Source organism: Bos javanicus, chromosome 3 (assembly GCF_032452875.1).
Source record: "Bos javanicus breed banteng chromosome 3, ARS-OSU_banteng_1.0, whole genome shotgun sequence".
Lineage (NCBI taxonomy): Eukaryota > Metazoa > Chordata > Mammalia > Artiodactyla > Bovidae > Bos > Bos javanicus.
The window spans coordinates 75748089-75769419 of NC_083870.1; the positions used below are offsets into that span (position 1 = coordinate 75748089).

Below are 21331 nucleotides of genomic sequence, written 5' to 3' on the forward strand. Positions count from 1 at the left end.
TTAAATTTTTTGTCACTATGTATCACAAACACCCAGAACAGGGAGACAGACACACATGTGCACTCAAACAGTAGATATTTGTTGGATAAATGAATGTAGTTTAATCATATTGCAGAAACCTTGCTAATCATGTAGAGCATTATTTGGATAATAAGTAGAACATGAAGTGTTAAGACTTTGGTTTACAGTGGTCTTGGAGTTAAATCTACATTTCTTCACCTCTCTGCCCCCAATGATACCAGAAGAGGTCATGAAAGAATAGCAGTTTGTATCTGGGAGAGATTGCCCTGATTAATTCCCCTCTAGTTGTCTAATGGTTTAATGTTTAAGCTCTGTAGCTTAAGACATAAAAATTATAAGCAACATTGCAAGTGGAGATGTTTCTCCACTCACTTATTTTCTGTGTGGAGAGATTTTTCCAACACTATAGACCTCTTATCTCTTTCCTAACTCTTACTAGAAAATGCAGTGATTTACCTTATTTGTAAATTTTGCAGAATTTGACATGTGTAAGCCAGCCCCTTCCTCCATCTTTCTTTGGGGTGAACCTGCTTTAGGGAAGACAAAGTACACTGATCTGTTTCTCAATGCTATACATTTTGTAGGAGGAATTCCCCACATGAGCAGGCCCATGGTATTCCTGAACTGCTGTGGCTGAGTTAAGTATGCATTTGGGTTAAGTATGCATTTGTAGTGAGAAGTCGATTGTTGTCAAACATCTCAGCTATGTCCTCCTATCCAGCTTTTAAAAGTAATGAAATTGATGCTTGATCTCTAACTTCCTGACATCTTGTCAATACCTTAATTGGTTCCAAAATTATTCTGGAAAATTGAAGTTATTTATTGGATTCCTTTGAACTCCAATAGGGGCTTCCCAGGTGGTGCTAGTGGTAAAGAACCTGCCTGCTTACGCAGGAGACATAAGAGATGCGGGTTGATCCCTGGGTCAGGAAGATCCCCTGGAGGAGGACATGACAATCCATTCCAGTATTCTTGCCTGGCACATCTCCATGGACAGAGGAACCGGACGGGCTACAGTTCATAAGGTTACAAAAAACTTGGACACAATTGAAGCTACTTAGCACACACGGGCACAGACTCCAATAAATATCATGGCATGAATTGAGTTTCATCATTTACAGTTTGTTAATTTGGGGGGGTAAACTTTTATTAGAGTGATAATTGTATATCAAATAATATGCTTAATGCTAGTGGTAGATAAATGATTAAGATGTATCTGTCTGCTCTTAAGCAACTTAGAACCCAAATAGGAGGAAATAAACATGCAAGCAAATGGTAAAATACTGTGCGGTAATTACTGCATTGTTAATCTGTGCACAGTGTTTCAGGGACCAATAGAAGGGCGTTCTTTCCTGTCATCTGCCAAGGAGAGAAGAAGAACCTTTCACAAAGGAAGAATAAATTAGTACAGTAGTTACTACTGAAATAAATGCAAGAATGTAGAAAGGACTGAAACTTTATGTGAAAATGTCTTTCACCAGATAACAGAACAAACCCTTAGCAAAAATACATAGCAAGTGAATTTGTTTTCAAACTCCTCACCTATATAACCATTTTTTGACCTTTCCTTTTTCTTTCTGAGCATCCAAAGTTCTCTCAAGATTTGATTCTTTGCTGAGATTAGTTAGTTAGTTAAGTCGCTCAGTCGTGTCCAACTCTTTGCAACCCCATAGACTGTAGCCCACTAGGCTCCTCCGTCCATGGGATTCTCCAGGCAAGAATACTGGAATGGGTTGTCATTTCCTTCTCCAGGGGATCTTCCCTACCCAGGGATCAAACCGAGGTCTCCTGCATTGCAGGCAGACGCTTTAACCTCTGAGCCGCCAAGGAAGCCCTTTGCTGAGATTAGTGATCTAAAATCACTTTTATGTTAGAGAGGCCTAAGATTTAACTAGTGTTACCCTTGAAGGAATTTGCATTTTAAAAATCAGTGATGATTCAAGCCCTAATTCAAATGAATGGCTTGCTAAGCCAGAGGTGCCAGTAAAATTAGTGCTAGTGGATTTTTTCTAAAATTATATCTTACATAGAGTCTTGGGATAAATATAACTGCTGATAACTGAGAAAGCTGGTTTAAACCTATGGATATTCCAGAGAAGAATTCAAGACATATTTCTGCCTGAATTTCTGTTATCACCTTGAATGGAAAAGTTATCTAAAATATACCAATTTTGTAGTAAGCTTGCATGAGCTTGATTTCAATTTTTTAATTAGTCTAAGATTGTTCAGGCTATGAATCTAATTTAATCTAATCTCTCTTTAATCTTATCTTTATAATATCATGCCCAAACTATTAGTGAGTAACATGTATTAATTTCAAACTTGCTGATAAAATTCAAGTTAAAAATGCAACTTTGTTTCTTTGTTATGATACTGTATAGTCACAATCTAAGATATTAATACAAAAATCAAACAAATAATATTTTCAAGCTAATAAGAAATCACTGACCATTTGTTTCTTTTGAGTCCCCTGGTATGAAAATCATGTACATTATTCCTTTGACTTTTTTATAGGACTTAAGAAATGGTCACTGTAAAGAAAGACCTCAGAAATGAGAAGTAGGAAAGACTAGTTTTCTAGAATGCATATGCCAAATTAAAGAGATAAACAGAGTTGAGTAGGAATCTGTAATTCAGCAACTCTGATGTTTTAGATACATGAGTGCTAGTTTCTAATTCTTTAAGCTACATGCACATGTTATAAACCTTTCTTTATATGATAATTTATGCTTAAAATGTTTTTTAAGAATTAGCAGGAATGATGCTAAAGCTGAAACTCCAGTACTTTGGCCACCTCATGCGAAGAGTTGACTCATTGGGAAAGACTCTGATGCTGGGAGGGATTGGGGGCAAGAGGAGAAGGGGATGACAGAGGATGAGATGGCTGGATGGCATCACTGACTCAATGGACATGAGTCTGAGTGAACTCCGGGAGTTGGTGATGGACAGGGAGGCCTGGCGTGCTGCGATTCATGGGGTCACAAAGAGTCAGACATGACTGAGCAACTGATCTGATCTGATCTAAATTCTGGAGAGCTAAAATGAGAGCATAGAATACTGTGTGTAGGCATATAACATGGAACAGTAGGAATAAGATAGCTTCTGGAGTCAAACTTAACATTTGCATCCCAGCTTTGGCACTGACTGGTTGTGTGACACTGCATGAATTATTTAACAAGTCTGAGATCCTACAGCCTCATCTATGTACATGAGGGCTCAGTCGGTTCAGTCGTGTCTGACTCTTTGCGACCCTGTGGACTATAGCCCGCCAGGCTCCTGTGTCCATGGGATTCTCCAGGCAAGAATCCTGGAGTGGGTTGCCATGCCCTTCTCCAGGGGACATTCCAGACTCAGGAACTGAACCTGCATCTTCTGCAGCTTCTGCACTGCATGTGGATTTTTTACCACTGAGCCACTGAGGAGCCCCAGCCTCATCTATACAGTTCAGTTCAGTTCAGTCGCTCAGTCGTGTCCGACTCTTTGCGACCCCATGAATCGCAGCACGCCAGGCCTCCCTGTCCATCACCAACTCCCGGCGTTCATCCAGACTCACATCCATCGAGTCAGTGATGCCATCCAGCCATCTCATCCTCTGTCGTCCCCTTCTCCTCCTGCCCCCAATCCCTCCCAGCATCAGAGTCTTTTCCAATGAGTCAACTCTTCACATCAGGTGGCCAAAGTACTGGAGTTTCAGCTTAAGCATCATTCCTTCCAAAGAAATCCCAGGGCTGATCCCCTTCAGAATGGACTGGTTGGATCTCCTTGCAGTCCAAGGAACTCTCAAGAGTCTTCTCCAACACCACAGTTCAAAAGCATCAATTCTTTGGTGCTCAGCCTTCTTCAGAGTCCAACTCTCACATCCATACATAACCACAGGAAAAACCATAGCCTTGATTAGACGGACCTTTGTTGTCAAAGTAATGTCTCTGCTTTTGAACATGCTATCTAGGTTGGTCATAACTTTCCTTCCAAGGAGTAAGCATCTTTTAATTTCATGGCTGCAGTCACCATCTGCAGTGATTTTGGAGCCCAAAAAAATACAATATAGCCAATAATTAAGCTTGACAAAAAGAAGGGCTGGAATGGAAGGGAGATGTAGAGGAAATGAGTTTCATTCCAAACAAGAAGGAAACTGTATTTTAAGAAAAGCTAAAGAGCAACTGAAGATAATGGAAACACAACTGCCCACAAATTATAGGGCTTAGATAGGAAAAAAGGGCTCTGCATGATAAATAGAGGCCTGGAAGTCACTTTAATATCACTGGGGGCTTCCGTAATGGCTCAGATGGTAAAGAATGTACCTGCAATGCCAGAAAACTGAGCTCAATCCCTGGGTTGGGGAGATCCCCTGGAGAAGGGAATGGCTATCCACCCCAGTATTCTTGCCTAGAGAATTTTATGGACAGAGGAGCCTGGCAGGCTACAGTTCATGGGGTCCAAAGAGTCAGACATGACTAAGCAACTAACACTTTCACTTTCAGATTCCTGATCTGCCAAGTACCACCTCTTCTGTTTCTATTTTCCCATTCTTAGCTCTAAAACAATTTGGGATAGCTAAGTATACAGAGACAAATATATACTACAAGCAATAGTATGGGTATAATGTTGAGTAATTTTACCTTTTCCATTATACTAGGCCAAATGGCAAATACATTACCTCACTTTCATTACCTTACATTATCTATGCTATGCTAAGTTACTTCAGTCGTGTCCGACTCTGCACGACCCCACAGACGGCAGCCCACCAGGCTCCCCCGTCCCTGGGATTCTCCAGGCAAGAACACTGGAGTGGGCTGCCATTTCCTTCTCCAATGCATGGAAGTGAAAAGTGAAAGTGAAGTCGCTCAGTCGTGTCTGACTCTTAGAGACCCCATGGATTGCAGCCCACCAGGCTCCTCCGTCCATGGGATTTTCCAAGCAAGAGTACTGGAGTGGGGTGCCATTGCCTTCTCCACATTATCTAGGATTACTTTTAATACTAAACCAACTCTTAAATGTGATTGGCCCAGTATAATAGGCTTAAGCCAATGAGTATATAGCATTCTTATGGTATATAATGATGATACAGGGATAGGGATTTATACCAATTTAGGCTAATGAAAGGATAGGGAGTGTTTTCTAGAGGCATCTAGGAAGTCTCCTAGCATAAACAGAAGCCTGGGAAAAGATAGTAACTCTTCCTCTGTGCACTGACATTGTTACGCACATGTACGAGTTCTATAACTACACAGCACGGTGCTACCACCGTAAAGGGTTACTTCAAATTTCCTTAGCAAATATGAACCCTCCCCCACCGCCACTGCCTAAGCGCCCTGACCAAGTGAATGAGTTGACAGTAACACCAGGTCATCTACACCATACTGGAATCACTGGGACATAATTTGAAACAGGAACCTGGTAAAGAATCCAAGTATCCAGAGACCCATCACAAACTTGAGATGAAGTCAGTGAGAAGAAGGGTAGGCTTAGGATCTTTTAATGTACCCCACTTCTTAATTGCATTTAGTATTCCCTATTTCTCTATCCTGTTCACTGTAAATCATCCAAGGGCTTGACTGGTTTTCAAGCCTTGATTCACTGACACATATTTAGTGTGAAATTCTTAAAAAGGATGGTTTCTGAACAAGAACATTAAAATAGGAAACACAATCCCAAAAGAAGGGGTAGACAGATAAAAAGCAAGAGCAATCACAGCAAAGTGAAAGGTGACAACCTGATATGGAGGGACGCCCAGACAGAATTCTAGATAGGAACTGACATTTACAAAACTGTCCTTGAGTCATCAGGGAAAATGAACATTAAATGGACATTAAATCATGTTCAGTAACTTCTAATATGAAAGCAAGAACTTGACTAATTATCATGATTTTTACTAAACTGGTTAATACAAGAATATTTTGACATTTTGTATAAATAATGAAGTAAGCATCTGTATTGAGAATGTACATACACCAAGGAACTGCAGGAAATCTCTAGATACTAAATGTGGCCCTCAGCTAGACTCTTGGTCATAAAAAAATCTAGACTCTTGGTCATAGAGCCATAAGAAAGAAAATTCTGCCAACAGCCTAAGTAAGTTTAGAAGTGGCCTCTTCCCCTACTGAGCTCATGATGAAACGTCAGCCTGGTGAAGCTCTGAGGCAGAGAACCTAGCTAAGCCCCACCTGGATTCTTGATCCAAAGAAATTGAGATAAACTGTTTTTTAGGACAGTAAATTTGTGGTAATTTATTACAAAGCAATATAAAATTAATACAGCATCATGAAGAGATTATGGCTGGTCTGAATAAAAGCTGTCTCAGCAGAGTGATTGAATAGGAGCCAGACTGCATTGATTTGGAGGAGTGAGAGGAGGGTAAGTGGAGTGAGCATAAATGACTCTTTAGAGAGGTTTGCCTGGGGACAGAAGGAGAACGTAGGGCTGTAGCTGAATGGTACTTTGGTTTTGAGGACAAAGTTTTTATTTTTGTTTTTTTTTATGGGAAGTAACTTGAGCATATTTAAAAGTCTGCCTTTTTGAAGGATCAATTTTTACTCGATTCTTGAAAATTTGTACTTGATTCTTGAAAATTTGCTTGGCTATGCTAAATGCAGCATAGCTAGATATAATTTACATGAAATAACTGGTTAAAAGTAATATGTCTGGTGACCTAATATCAATATTAACATTGAAAATATTGTAAATGATTATAAAAGAAAGTAGTATAAATTCTGTTATTCAGCAAATAATAGAATTTGTTTGCAAAACTTCAAATGAAAGAGGGCTTCCTTGCATTTGGAGGATCCTATCGACTGAGATCACACACACACACATTGTCAGAGTCAAGTTCCACTATTCTTTCAATTCTCAGCAAAGGGAAGCCACTCTTATTTGACTTTCTGTGATGATTCCTGCTGAGCTATTCCAAATCCTGAAAGATAATGCTGTGAAAGTGCTCACTCAATATGCCAGCAAATTTGGAAAATTCAGCAGTGGACACAGGACTGGAAAAGGGCAGTTTTCATTCCAATCCCAAAGAAAGGCAATGCCAAAGAATGCTCAAACTACCACACAATTGCACTCATCTCACACACTAGTAAAGTAATACTCAAAGTTCTCCAGGCCAGGCTTCAGCAATATGTGAACCGTGAACTTCCTGATGTTCAAGCTGGTTTTAGAAAAGGCAGAAGAACCAGAGATCAAATTGCCAACATCCGCTGGATCATGGAAAAAGCAAGAGAGTTTCAGAAAAGCATCTATTTCCGCTTTATTGACTATGCCAAAGCCTTTGACTGTGTGGATCACAATAAACTGTGGAAAATTCTGAAAGAGATGGGAATACCAGACCACCTGATCTGCCTCTTGAGAAATTTGTATACAGGTCAGGAAGCAACAGTTAGAAGTGGACATGGAACAACAGACTGGTTCCAAATAGAAAAAGAAGTTCGTCAAGGCTGTATATTGTCATCCTGCTTATTTAACATATGCAGAGTACATCATAAGAAACGCTGGGCTGGAAGAAACACAAGCTGGAATCAAGATTGCCGGGAGAAATATCAAAAACCTCAGATATGCAGATGACACCACCCTTATGGCAGAAGGTGAAGAGGAACTCAAAAGCCTCTTGATGAAAGTGAAAGAGGAGAGTGAAAAAGTTGGCTTAAAGCTCAACATTCAGAAAACAAAGGTCATGTCATCTGGCCCCATCACTTCATGGGAAGTAGATGGGGAAACAGTGGAGACAGTGTCAGACTTTATTTTTCTGGGCTCCAAAATCACTACAGAAGGTGACTGCAGCCATGAAATTAAACGATGCTTACTCCTTGGAAGGAAAGTTGTGACCAACCTAGATAGCATATTCAAAAGCAGAGACATTACTTTGCCAACAAAGATTCCTCTAGTCAAGGCTATGGTTTTTCCTGTGGTCATATACGGATGTGAGAGTTGGACTGTGAAGAAGGCTGAGCACCGAAGAATTGATGCTTTTGAACTGTGGAGAAGACTCTTGAGAGTCCCTTGGACTGCAAGGAGATCCAATCAGTCCATTCTGAAGGGGATCAGCCCTGGGATTTCTTTGGAAGGAATGATGCTAAAGCTGAAACTCCAGTACTTTGGCCACCTGATGCGAAGAGTTGACTCATTGGAAAAGACTCTGATGCTGGGACGGATTGGGGGCAAGAGGAGAAGGGGATGACAGAGGATGAGATGGCTGGATGGCATCACTGACTCGATGGACATGAGTCTGAGTGAACTCCAAGAGTTGATGATGGACAGGGAGGCCTGGCGTGCTGCGATTCATGGGGTCGCAAAGAGTCGGACACGACTGAGCGACTGATCTGATCTCTGATGATGATTTTCTAAGGTGGCAGCTTTCCACAGGAGCTGACCTCTAAGTCTTGATCTAGATCCCATGTTGAATTTGTAGAATTATGAGGAAAGACCATGAGACAAATGACTATCTAATAGAAATTACTATCTAACACTGCTGCAAGAATTCCAGCTTTGTGTCATTTGTTTACAACCTGTTCCTTATGGTTTATTATTATTTCTAAAAATAGTAGTTATAACTTCCCTATATTTTCATTTCTATGATCAAAACATGCTTTGCTATCCTCAAATGGTTAACTGAAAATAAGCACTGCAATAATAGATGAAGAGGAAAAAAGCAAGAAAGAAGAAAACTCACCACATCCCAAGTTCTATACCAGGTACTTAATATAAATTGTCCTTAATTCGTCAAACAAACTTTCAAGGAAGACTCTTTAATTATCCTCATTTTTCAAATAAGCAGACTGACTCATTCAGATTAAGAAAATAATACCCAGGGTCCTGCATCTGATCATATTGTGTCACATTAAAGAATAAATCCCTGTGTGTAACTTTAGAGTTAATGTCTTAATTAACTACTGTATTGCTCTCATTCTAAAAAAGAGGATTCTTTCTTAGGGAATTAACAGCAGTCAACACAAGACAAGAAGAACTATGTATTAAACTAATAGGGAATAATGTGAGAGAATATTACTTTGTATGTTTCTCATTCCTCATTATGTCCTTCCATGTTCAACAACACAGTCAATCCAGTTGAGCTCCTGTAGTGATATTTCAAAAATTGTCCTGACTGCCATGATCCAGTTGTTGAGGATTTGCTTGTTATAACAGAATAAATAGTTTTTTTTTTAAATGTACCTTACATTAAACAACAAAGACTTAGCTCTGAAATATGTCTATTATTATTATTAGTCTTTTGTAACCATGGTAATTTAATATCATCTTACAGCCAATCACTTGACTTAGGCTAGTGTTTTTTAGGTTTGAGCTTGCATCAGAATCTCCTCTAGGGCTTCTTCAAAACACACAGATTATAGGACTTGACTCTCAGCTGTTTGGATTCAGTAGATGTGGGTTGTAGACTTTAAAATTTGTGTTTCAACGACAGATTCCCAGGTGCTGTTGCTGGTCTGGAAACCACACTTTGAGACCCACTGACCTAGACAAGGGTTTTAAAACCTTTTTGTGTAAAGAATCAGGTAAATACTTTTGGCTTTGTGGACCATATAGGTTCTGTCACAAGTGCTCAACTTTTCATTTGTTGTGGAAAGCAGCCATACATAATTCCTAAATGAACAGAGATGGCTGTGTTTCAATAAATTTTATTACAGAAAGAGGCGTCAGGATATATTTGGACTGTAGCTGGTCAACCTCTGGGTTAGACCAACTCAGTATAACAGGCCTGAAAAATGACTTTATATATACTAAATATACTATGTGACTCCAAGAGAATCAACTATAGCTTTATTTGCAAAACCCCTTCTACATTTCTAAATAAAACCTGCAGAACTATAACAGAGACTAAGTTGATTGTGTTAAACCATCATAGAGGAGAAATCCTGGTGAACCCAATAAAGAAGCAATAGTTTTCTGCACGAGTCTGCATTTTACAAACAGTTTTTGTTTTAACATGCCCATTAACTATATCTTCACTTTCAAATTTTAGTTTTACTTGGATATTGTTTATAATGTTGGAAGTTATAAGTATACCAAAATGAAACACTATATCGAATGACATAGATGCCAACCCAATCAGATCTATTGACTTTCTAATAAAATGAAAGAAAACAAAAACACACTGCTTGCCATGAGTGTGCCCAGATTTAATATATTTGATCTTCACCCAGAATAGTGTACTTCAAACTAATTTAAAATACCAATACAACCTTAAAAGTCTACTAAATTGTTTATGCCAACGAATCCACTGCATTAGCTCTATCCTTAACACAATGTAAATTCCTGTAAAAATACATCATTCAGATAAATTTTTGTCATAATGAATTGTGATTTAGTTCCCTGAAAATAACCAGATGCAAATGCCATGAGAAAAGCTAGAATTATGGGTCAGCATATAAACTTAAAATACAAATATTATGATAAAAACATCTCCAACAATGTTATAGACTAGAAACATTTAGACAAGATATTTGCAATTATATATTGTAACATTTCGATAACTTAAAGATGGATTAAAATGGTTTTATGAGGGAATACATGACTCCTTGTTCAAAAATCTGTTCCTAAATTCAATTAATTCAAGTATTTCATTTTGAACAATGGATTTATATTTGCCACTAGACATTTATTCTTTAGACTAATGCTGTGGTTTTCAAAGAGTCCTTGGTTTCTTGTTGTTTTGTTTTGTTTTTTAAAGGTTGAAAGAGTACTGTGGTCAAACGAAACTGGAAAATGTTCATTTAAAACAAATTTAAAAATTTGTTAACTTCTTTGGAAGCAATATTCATGGAACATATGTCTAAGAAAGATGTGATAAACTGTGCGGCCTTTTCCAATCTCATTTGAACACAGAACAAAATTATCAGTAGAGCATTTTGAAATACACAAGAAACAAAGAAAACAATGTTCTTAGTGCCTAAACCCAGGTACCATATAATATTTTTTACAGTAATTTCAATTAGATTCAACAAGTATTTGTTAAATACCTCTATTATTTGATCGATCACTTAAAGGTTAACATTGTAGTTTTGTTATGCTACTCACCTAAGTCTATCTAGAACAAAGTTAATCCTATTAAACATACTTACACTCCTCTTCAGGCCTCTTCCGAAGTGCTGCACGAACTTCTTTACAAGGACTTCTCTGATATTGTGGGGGATTCCTTCCCCGTATTAAGTTCTCCATCCTATAGGAGGAAATTGAAAGGGTAGTTTAATATAAAAATCTTGATACATTTTAAAAAATTAAATGATTTAGATCAAGAGTCAACGATTCAGGTATATAGAGACACTTAGTAGACCACATCCTTAAGAGAACTGAGCAAGGCGCAGGACAGTCGGGAATGGCAGGGACTGTAGTAAACTGGAGAAGGCTTGACTTTTCTAAGGCATTCCAATTTCGAAAATATAGAAACCCATGTGGATGAAACTCATATGCACATTCTCCGATTAGGGACTCTTATGGGCTGAATGTTTGTATCCCTACCCCCTTCTACTCCTCCTACCTCCTACCTTCACAGGTTGAAACTCTAACCCCTAAAGTAACATCAAAATATTTTGATGTGGAACCCTTGAGAAGTAACTAGATTAGCTCAAGTCATGAGGGTGGTGCACATATAATGGAATTAGCAGTTTTATAAAACGAGGAAGACAGACTAGAGCTCCCTCTCCCCTGCATAGGAGGAGACAGTGAAAAGGCAGTCATCCACAAACCAGGAAGAGAGCTCTCGCCAGGCACCAACTCTGCTGGTGCCTCTATATTAGACTTCCAAGGCTCCAAAAGTGTGAGAAATACAGTTCTGTAGCTTAAGCCACCCAGTCCGTGGTATTTTGTTATAGTTACCTAAACTAAGTCAGAGACCCATTGACTAAAAAAGTGATTACTCACAAAGCAAACACATTTATTAAAAATCAGGTTACACTTTAGAAAGAAAGAACCTTTCACCAGCATTCTGAATACCAGCTTTCCAGAGTTTACTTGCTGATTTTCTCTGTGCCAATGATTAAATTGAGAAGGGTTTTCTAATTCTAAATTAATTGTGACTCCTTGAAAATATGGTTAATATAAAGTGCACTTCTCAGTTACTTTCAACACTGACAACCAGAAAATAATAATAAATGGACCAAATGCAACTTGAGTTGGAATAATAAACAGAATATACTCTGTGATTAGTATTTTCTGGTTTTAGTAAACCTTACAGTTTTGTGCTACTGTTGTACACTCTACTTATTTTGAAAACATTAAGCAACTATTGAGTGTTCAAGATTTGAAAATTCAGAACAAAACAGTGATATGTATCATTTTGAAAAAAAAAAAAAACCATAAACTTATAAGAATCTGCTATATAACCCAGGGAACTCTACTTAATACTCTGTAATGGCCTACATAGGAAAAGAATATAACAAAAGAAAAGAAAATATAAACATAGCTTCTTAACATCTACATAATTATTCTAATAGAATACCACTGTGCTGGCTGATAGCGTATATTGAAAACAGCATAGTTGTCATGGGTTACAGTAGTGGAAGATCTCCTAAGGTGAGTGGTACAGAGACATATTTCTAGTGTCTAGAGAGGAAATTGGGAAAGGATGATCCAATAAAAGCAATAGTAAAATGGAATGAAATATGAGTAAATAACATTTTTTGTACTGGAATAGTAACATAATAGGGCTAGTAGTAAAGAAACTGCTGCCATTGCAGGAAACATCAGAGACCTGGGTTCAGTCCCTGGGTCAGGAAGATCTTCAGGAAGAGGGCATGGCAACCCACTCCAGTATTCTTGCCTGGAGAATCTCATGGACAAAGGAGCCTAGTGGGCTACAGTCCATAGGGTTGCAAACATCCAGACATGACTGAAGTGATTTAGCATGCATGCAGTAACGTAACACTATTCCTATGAGATGCTGTCACTGGTTCTAAAAATCACTTTTCCAAATATACTTACTGAAACCAATCCATTCATAGGTAAGGACTACTTTGTGTGTGTGTGTGTGTGTGTGTGTGTGTGTGTGTGTGTACTCACTCATATGCCCATGCTACGAATATAAAGTATAAGAAAATATTTCTCAATATGTGATAACTTGAAACAATTTCACTCAAAGCTCAAGTGAGAAAAAAGCTTATCATTGTATGATAATACATTGTATAATCATACAATGACAGGTAAGAAAATGAAAATCTCAAGAGTTTAGGACATAATTTGCTTTAATGTTATATATGAGGGGCAGGGTCTGAGCTTACAGGACCAACTCTGCAGTTTCAATATAAACCATGTAAATTATACAAAATGTTCTAGATTCTGACTCTTGAATTAATTCAATGCAGAATTTTGATTACATGTTTCAGCAAATGCATGAATTTTCATGATGATATAAAAATTCAAGTGAACTTATAATTAACCACTAGTAGTCACAAGTTGAAGATAGTAAACTACAACAAATGTAAACTACAACAAACATAACCTACAAATGCAAGTAACTACACAAACTTATATGTCGAGTACATCATGAGAAATGCTGGGCTGGAGGAAGCACAAGCTGGACTCAAGATTGCTGGGGGAAATATCAATAACCTTAAATATGCAGATGACAACACATTTATGGCAGAAAGTGAAGAGGAACTCAAAAGCCTCTTGATGAAAGTGAAAGAGGAGAGTGAAAAAGTTAGCTTAAAGCTCAACATTCAGAAAACGAAGATCATGGTATCTGGTCCCATCACTTCATGGGAAATAGATGGGGAAACAGTGTCAGACTTTATTTTTTTGGGGCTCCAAAATCACTGCAGATGGTGACTGAGCCATGGAATTAAAAGACGCTTACTCCTTGGAAGGAAAGTTATGACCAACCTAGAGAGAATATTGAAAAGCAGAGACATTACTTTGCCAACAAAGGTTCATCTAGTCACGGCTATGGTTTTTCCTGTGGTCATATATGGATGTGAGAGTTGTACTGTGAAGAAGGCTGAGCACCGAAGAATTGATGCTTTTGAACTGTGGTGTTGGAGAAGACTGTTGAGAGTCCCTTGGACTACAAGGAGATCCAACCAGTCCATCCTCAAGGAGATCAGTCTTGGACATTCTTTGGAAGGAATGATGCTAAAGCTGAAACTCCAATACTTTGGCCACCTGATGTGAAGAGTTGACTCATTGGAAAAGACTCTGATGCTGGGAGGGATTGGGGGCAGGAGGAGAAGGGGATGACAGAGGACGAGATGGCTGGATGGCATCACCGACTTGATGGACATGAGTTTGGGTGAATTCTGGGAGTTGGTGATGGACAGAGAGGCCTGGTATACTGCAATTCATGGGGTTGCAAAGAGTCAGACATGACTGAGCGACTGAACTGAACTGAACACAAAATTATGATTTAATTTTAAAAACCAATTTTTAGTCATCATGATTTTACTAATGAGGGATGACAGCTTATTCTGGTTGGAAATCTATGTAAACCAATCTCTTAGATGGGTTATTAATTTTCTTTTTATGTATCAGACTATTGAATATATGAAAACGTAGTGGTCTAATTGATTTCCATGTAACTACATTTGAGGGTATGCCAGAAAAACTGAATGTATGTTAGAAAGTACTGCTAAGAATTCCAGGAGAGTTTCACTTACAATGGTTGCTAATTGGCATCAAAGATCATGAAGAATTATGTTGCATTATGGGAATGCTCACAAGTAGATATGCAAGAGATTATGCAGTATTAGTAAAGAAGTATTATTTAAGTGTGATGAGCCCAGGTTCTGGAATTGGACTGCCTGGGCTAAACTTCCATTCTATCTCTTAAAGAAATATTTCAGGGAAAGATACTTAGTTACTTTGGGGCTTCCCAGGTAGGGCTAATGGTAAAGAACCTTCCTCCCAATGCAGGAGACACAAGAGACATGGGTTTGATCCCTGGGTTGGGAGGATTCCTTGGAGAAGGGCATGGCAACCCACTCCAATATTCTTGACTGGAGAATCCCATGGATAGAGGAGCCTGGCTGGCTATAGACCATGGAGTAGCAAAGAGTTGGACATGACTGAAGTGACTTAGCACCCACTCATGCATACTCATATATAAAAAGTATATGTTATATGTAAATATAATATTATACAAATATATATATTTGTAAAAATATGTATCTTCAAATTAACATATTGATTTTTTAAATCAATTAGTTATTTTAGAAATGCTTGCTTTCATTTGTGATATTTAAAATTTTTAGAACCAAGAAAAAGATAACGGGGGTCAAAGAAACTCACTATAAACTATGTATACAACACAGTAATAGAAGAATATAAATTAAAATAGCATTAAAAGTTGTCAGAATGCTAAGTGTTATTATACCCAGTGGGAAATATACTTTGAATCAAATTAAATGTGTTACACAGTAATGCTCATGTCCAAGCTAATATAACTGTGAGATTTCCACCCTCTTGAGACTATACTTCTGGCTACTTGAACTCTCTACCAGATGACCAGTGTCATCTATGATCTACAGTTTGCATTAAATGGTCAGACAAAATGACCAAGAATGAAGCCTTGGAGCACAGCCAGGACATAGCAAAGATGCTATTCTAGCTACTATCAAGCTTGGCATGTCACCAGCGGGAGTGTGTTAACAGTGCCAGCAAGGAGAGATTAAGTGTGATGACCACAGGCAAGACAGATGCTCTAACAACTCATTGAATAGATCTGGAAAGTGCAGCCTACATGTCAACTGCTGGGAAGAAATAGGGGCAGCCAGATTGATATCAAACAGCATGAAAAAGCAATCAGAGGTCATGAGCAACCATGTCCTCAACTCTCTTGGCAGTATCTCCAAAATATAGGTCAAAAATTATCTGAGAAACTTTATATAATACAGATTCCCCCATTTCAGTACTGAAGATTTCCATTCAATAAGCTGGGGTCAGGTCCAGGTAGATATATTTTTTTTAACATTAATTGAGTGAGTACATCAAGGTTGTATATTATCACCCTGCTTATTTAACTTATATGCAGAGTACCTCATGCAAAATGCCAGGCTGTATGAAGCACAAACTGGAATCAAGTTTGCCAGAAGAAATATCAATAACCTCAGAAATGCAGATGACATCACCCTTATGGCAGAAGGTGAAAAGGAACTAAAGAGCCTCTTGATGAAGGTGAAAGAGGAGAGTGAAAAAGCCGGTTTAAAGTTCAACATTCAAAAACCGAAGATCACATGTATACCTGTGGCAGATTCATTTTGATATTTGGCAAAACTAATACAATTATGTAAAGTTTAAAAATAAAATAAAATTAGAAAAAAATAAAAAATTAAAAAAAAATAATAAAAGTTACTTTTCGTGAACTTCAAAAAAAAAAAAAAAAACACCGAAGATCACAGCATCTGGTCGCATCACTTCATGGCAAATAGATGGGGGAACAATGGAAAAAGTAACAGACTTTCTTTTCTTGGGCTCCAAAATCACAGCAGATGATGACTGCAGCCATGAAATTAAAAGATGCTTGCTCCTTGGAAGAAAAGCTATGACAAACATAGACAATACACTATAAACCAGAGACATTACTTTGCAAACAAAGGTCGATATGGTCAAAGCTATGATTTTTCTAGTAGTCATGTTTGAATGTGAGAGTTGAACTATAAAGATAGCTGAGCGCTGAAGAATTTATGCTTTTGAACTGTGTTGTTGGGGAAGACTCTTGAGAGTCCCTTGGACTGCAAGATCAAACCAGTCAATCCTAAAGGAAATCAGTCCTGAATATTCATTGGAAGGATTGATGCTGAAGCTGAAACTCCAATACTTTGGCATCTGATGGGAAGAGCTGACTCATTAGAAAATACACTGATGCTGGGAAAGATTGAAGGCAGGAGAAGGGGACAACAGAAGACGAGATGGTTGGATGGAATCACGAACTCAATGGACATGAATTTGAGCAAGCTCTAGGAGATGGTGAAGGACAGAGAAGTCTGGCTTGCTGCAGTCCATTGGGTTGCACAGTCGGACACGACTGAGTGACTGAACAACAACAAAAAGTGCTTCTAAAACAGCCTTCAATTCAGTTCAGTTCAGTCTCTCAGTCGTGTCTGACTCTTTGCAACCCCATGAATCACAGCACACCAGGCCTCCTGTCCTTCACCAACTCTCGGAGTTCACTCAGACTCACGTCCATCGAGTCAGTGATGCCATCCAGCCATCTCATCCTCTGTCATCCCCTTCTCCTCCTGCCCCCAATCCCTCCCAGCATCAGAGTCTTTTCCAATGAGTCAACTCTTCGCATGAGGTGGCCAAAGTACTGGAGTTTCAGCTTTAGCATCATTCCCTCCAAAGAACACCTAGGGCTGATCTCCTTCAGAATGGACTGGTTGGATCTCCTTGCAGTCCAAGGGACTCTGAAGAATCTTCTCCAACACCACAGTTCAAAAGCATCAATTCTTCAGCACTCAGCCTTCTTCACAGTCCAACTCTCACATCCATACATGACCACTGGAAAAACCATAGCCTTGACTAGACGGTACTTTGTTGGCAAAGTAATGTCTCTGCTTTTCAGTATGCTATCTAGGTTGCTCATAACTTTCCTTCCAAGGAGTAAGCATCTTTTAATTTCTTGGCTGCAGTCACCATCTGTAGTGATTTTGGAGCCCCCAAAAATAAAGTCTGACACTGTTTCCACTGTTTCCCCATCTATTTCCTATGAAGTGATTGGACCAGATGCCATGATCTTCGTTTTCTGAATGTTGAGCTCTAAGCCAACTTTTTCACTCTCCTCTTTCACCTTCATCAAGAGGCTTTTTAGTTCCTCTTCACTTTCTGTCATAAGGGTGGTGTCATCTGCATATCTGAGGTGACTGATATTTCTCCCGGTAATCTTGATTCCCGCTTGTGATTCATCCAGCCAAGCATTTCTCATGATGTACTCTGCATATAAGTTAAATAAGCAGGGTGACAATATACAGCCTTGATGTACTCCTTTTCCTATTTGGAACCAGTCTGTTGTTCCATGTCCAGTTCTAACTGTTGCTTCCTGACCTGCATGCAAATTTCTCAAGAGGCAGGTCAGGTGGTGTGGTATGCCCATCTCTTTCAGAATTTTCCACAGTTTACTGTGATCCACACAGTCAAACGCTTTGGCATAGTCAATAAAGCAGAAACAGATGCTTTTCTGGAATTCTCTTGCTTTTTCAATGATCCAGCGGATGTTGGCAATTTGATCTCTGGTTCCTCTGCCTTTTCTAAAACCAGCTTGAACAACTGGAAGTTCACAGTTCACGTATTGCTGAGGAGCAGCAGCTGCGCTTTGCTGGAGCAGCCGTGAAGAGATATCCCACGGCCAAGGTAAGAGAAACCCAAGTAAGACGGTAGGTGTTGCAAGAGGGCATCAGAGGGCAGACACACTGAAACCATACTCTCAGAAAACTAGTCAATCTAATCACACTAGGACCACACCCTTGTTTAACTCAATGAATCTAAGCCATGCCCCTGGGGCCACCCAAGACAGGCGGGTCATGGTGGAGAGGTCTGACAGAATGTGGTCCACTGGAGACAGGAATGGCAAACCACTTCAGTATTCTTGCCTGGAAAACCCCATGAACAGTATGAACAGAACAGTATGAAAACAGCCTTACACTAGTTCTAATACTGGCTTTGGGAACCCTTGTAAATAAAAATATGTATACTTGAAGATGTAGGACATGGAAGTTCAGTGAATTCATCCTACTGGTTCAGAGGTAAGGTGAGGTCTGGTGAGAAGACTGCAGTTAGGAAAGGTACTACCAAAAATGAGAACAGTGGCCAGAGCAACAGAGTCAAAGGCTCTGTCATGTCAGTAAGTTTAAATTGTCTACCATGTGATACAAGTCAAACATCTTTTTCTTTCCATTGCTACTCCATCTTTCTTGATATTCCTTCCAGGGCTTAGACTATGGTCAATAGGCCATAAGTATTTAATAAATGATTCAATGGATAGATGAAATCTGCTCTATCCTGGCAGAAACATTTGGAATATTCTCCTTTTTATTCCAAATTTTACCCATCCTTGAGGATCTATTTTTAACTTCTGATTACACTCAGAAACAAATTCAATCACTTCAAATATACTTAGTTCTTGCCTTCTGATTCTCCTCTATGATATCTACTAAATGTTTGGAAGTGTAACCAAAGATTTTCCAGCTAGTATTATTCTTCATTTCAGTGTTTGGATCCTTTACTCATAGATTCTAATCCATTTGAGGGCTTTGACATAACACAGTACATTTGTCAAAATACTGCCATATAATTTGTTTCATTTTCTTGACAATTCTGAAGTGGATATCAGTATATTACTATTTATAGATGAGACAACAGGAAGTCTAAGCAATTAAGTAACATATGCAAGGCAACGCAGGCGGGCCAGAGGAAGGACCTGAACTCAGGTCCTTTGACTCCCAAAATGAAATCTTCATCTCACAATGCAAAGAAAAGGTTGTCAATCTTTTCTTTTTTCTAAGGTTTAGTGTCTCAAAAAGTAGTTTTCTTACTGAGTTGTAGATGTTCACTAAATCTTAAAATACGGAAATTTTATCAGTTATTGTCACTTTAACCTAGGCTTCTATTAAATCTAAAAACTAAATAGAAATAATTCATGGTAAAATAAAATAATAAAAGTAATAAGAATTTAAAACATGAAAATGTACTTACGCCTGCATATAGTAAAAGGAATAAAAATATTGCTATATGATTTTTGAAAATAATGATTGGTAGGCTGTTCTGTCCAGAGAAATAGAATAATAAGGTGGCAGAATATTATAACAATCCATCCTTACAAAGTTCTAAGGTCAGGTGACCACTCAGCTTTTCAGAAATCCTTTCTTGGCTTTGAATTTAAGAAAAAAAGAGGAAAGAATTATTAATAAAAAGGCAGTAGAAAGTGTTCTTGCTTTATCTCTGAGCCATTGGTTTTATTTTTATGGTAAGTGGAATCTGAATTCAGCACTCCAAATCAAACTGGAGCCAAACTAGAACTATGAACACATATTAAGAATAAAGTAGCCATTGAAAAGTCTCAAGTATTTATCAAGATCCAATTTGAACTCCAAATGACAGTGCAAAAATAATCAATACCCAATTATCTCAGTCAAATATTTTGAATTGATATTTAATAAGGACAAACTGGACAAAGTTAAACAGAAAGACTGTTTTGAAAAATATCACATCTTAACTACACTTAAACTGCTCAGGTAGAGAGTGAAATACCTACGTAATATAAAGATAGATAAAGCACTGTTCAGTTGGAAAAGAGACAGATGTGTGATTTATAAAGCCAGTGATGATGATTTACCCGACATTCAAGGATCATCAATAGTCTCAAGGAGAAACTGGCTTTATACTTTCATGTCACACATTTATGCATGCCAGAAGAAATATCAAAACCTCAGATACGCAAATGATGCCACTCTAATATTGAATGTGAAGAGGAACTAAAGAGCCTCTTGATGAGGATAAAGAGAATAGTGAACAAGCTGGCTTAAAACTCAAAAAGATGATGATCATGACATCCAGTTCCGTAAGTTCAGTTCAGTCACTCAGTTGTGTCCGACTCTTTGTGGTCCCATGAACTGCAGCATGCCAGGCCTCCCTGTCCATCACCAACTCCCAGAGTTCACCCAAACTCATGTCCATTGAGTTCGTGATGCCATCCAACCATCTCATCCTCTGTCATTCCCTTCTCCTCCTGCCCTCAACCTTTCCCAGCATCAGAGTCTTTTCAAAGGAAAAGACTGACTGCTCTTCGTATTAGGTGGCCAAAGTATTGGAGTTTCAGTTTCAGCATCAATCCTTCCAATGAATATTCAGGACTGATTTCTTTTAGGATGGACTGGTTGGATCTCCTTGCAGTCCAAGGGACTCACAACAGTCTTCCCCAACAACACAGTTCAAAAGCATAAATTCTTTGGTGCTCATCTATCTTTATAGTCCAACTCTCACATTTATACATGACTACTGGAAAAACCATAGCCTTGACTAAATAGACCTTTTTTGACAAAGTAATGTCTCTGCTTTTTAATATGCTGTCTAGATTGGTCATAACTTTCCTTCCAAGGGGTAAGTGTCGTTTAATTTCATGGCTGCAATCACCATCTGCAGTGATTTTGGAGCCCCCAAAAATAAAGTCTGACACTGTTTCCAACTGTTTCCCCATCTATTTGCTATGAAGTGATGGAACCAGATGCCGTGATCTTCGTTTTCTGAATGTTGAGCTTTAAGCCAACTTTTTCACTCTCCTCTTTCACTTTAATCAAGAGGCTCTTTAGTTCTTCACTTTCTGCAATAAAGGTGGTGTCATCTGCATATCTGAGGTTATTGATATTTCTCCCTG

The 21331-nt window shown here is 38.5% G+C and overlaps 1 protein-coding gene across 2 annotated transcripts in view; it reads right to left on the bottom strand.

The window, feature by feature from the left end:
* LRRC7 (leucine rich repeat containing 7) overlaps nt 1-21331 on the bottom strand; it is a 622375-nt gene that overhangs the window by 489098 nt on the left and 111946 nt on the right. For both annotated transcript variants that reach the window (XM_061411605.1, XM_061411606.1), the window contains exon 2: nt 11094-11191. In XM_061411605.1, coding sequence (XP_061267589.1) covers nt 11094-11191 — 98 coding nt within the window. The remainder of the gene's footprint in view (nt 1-11093; nt 11192-21331) is intronic.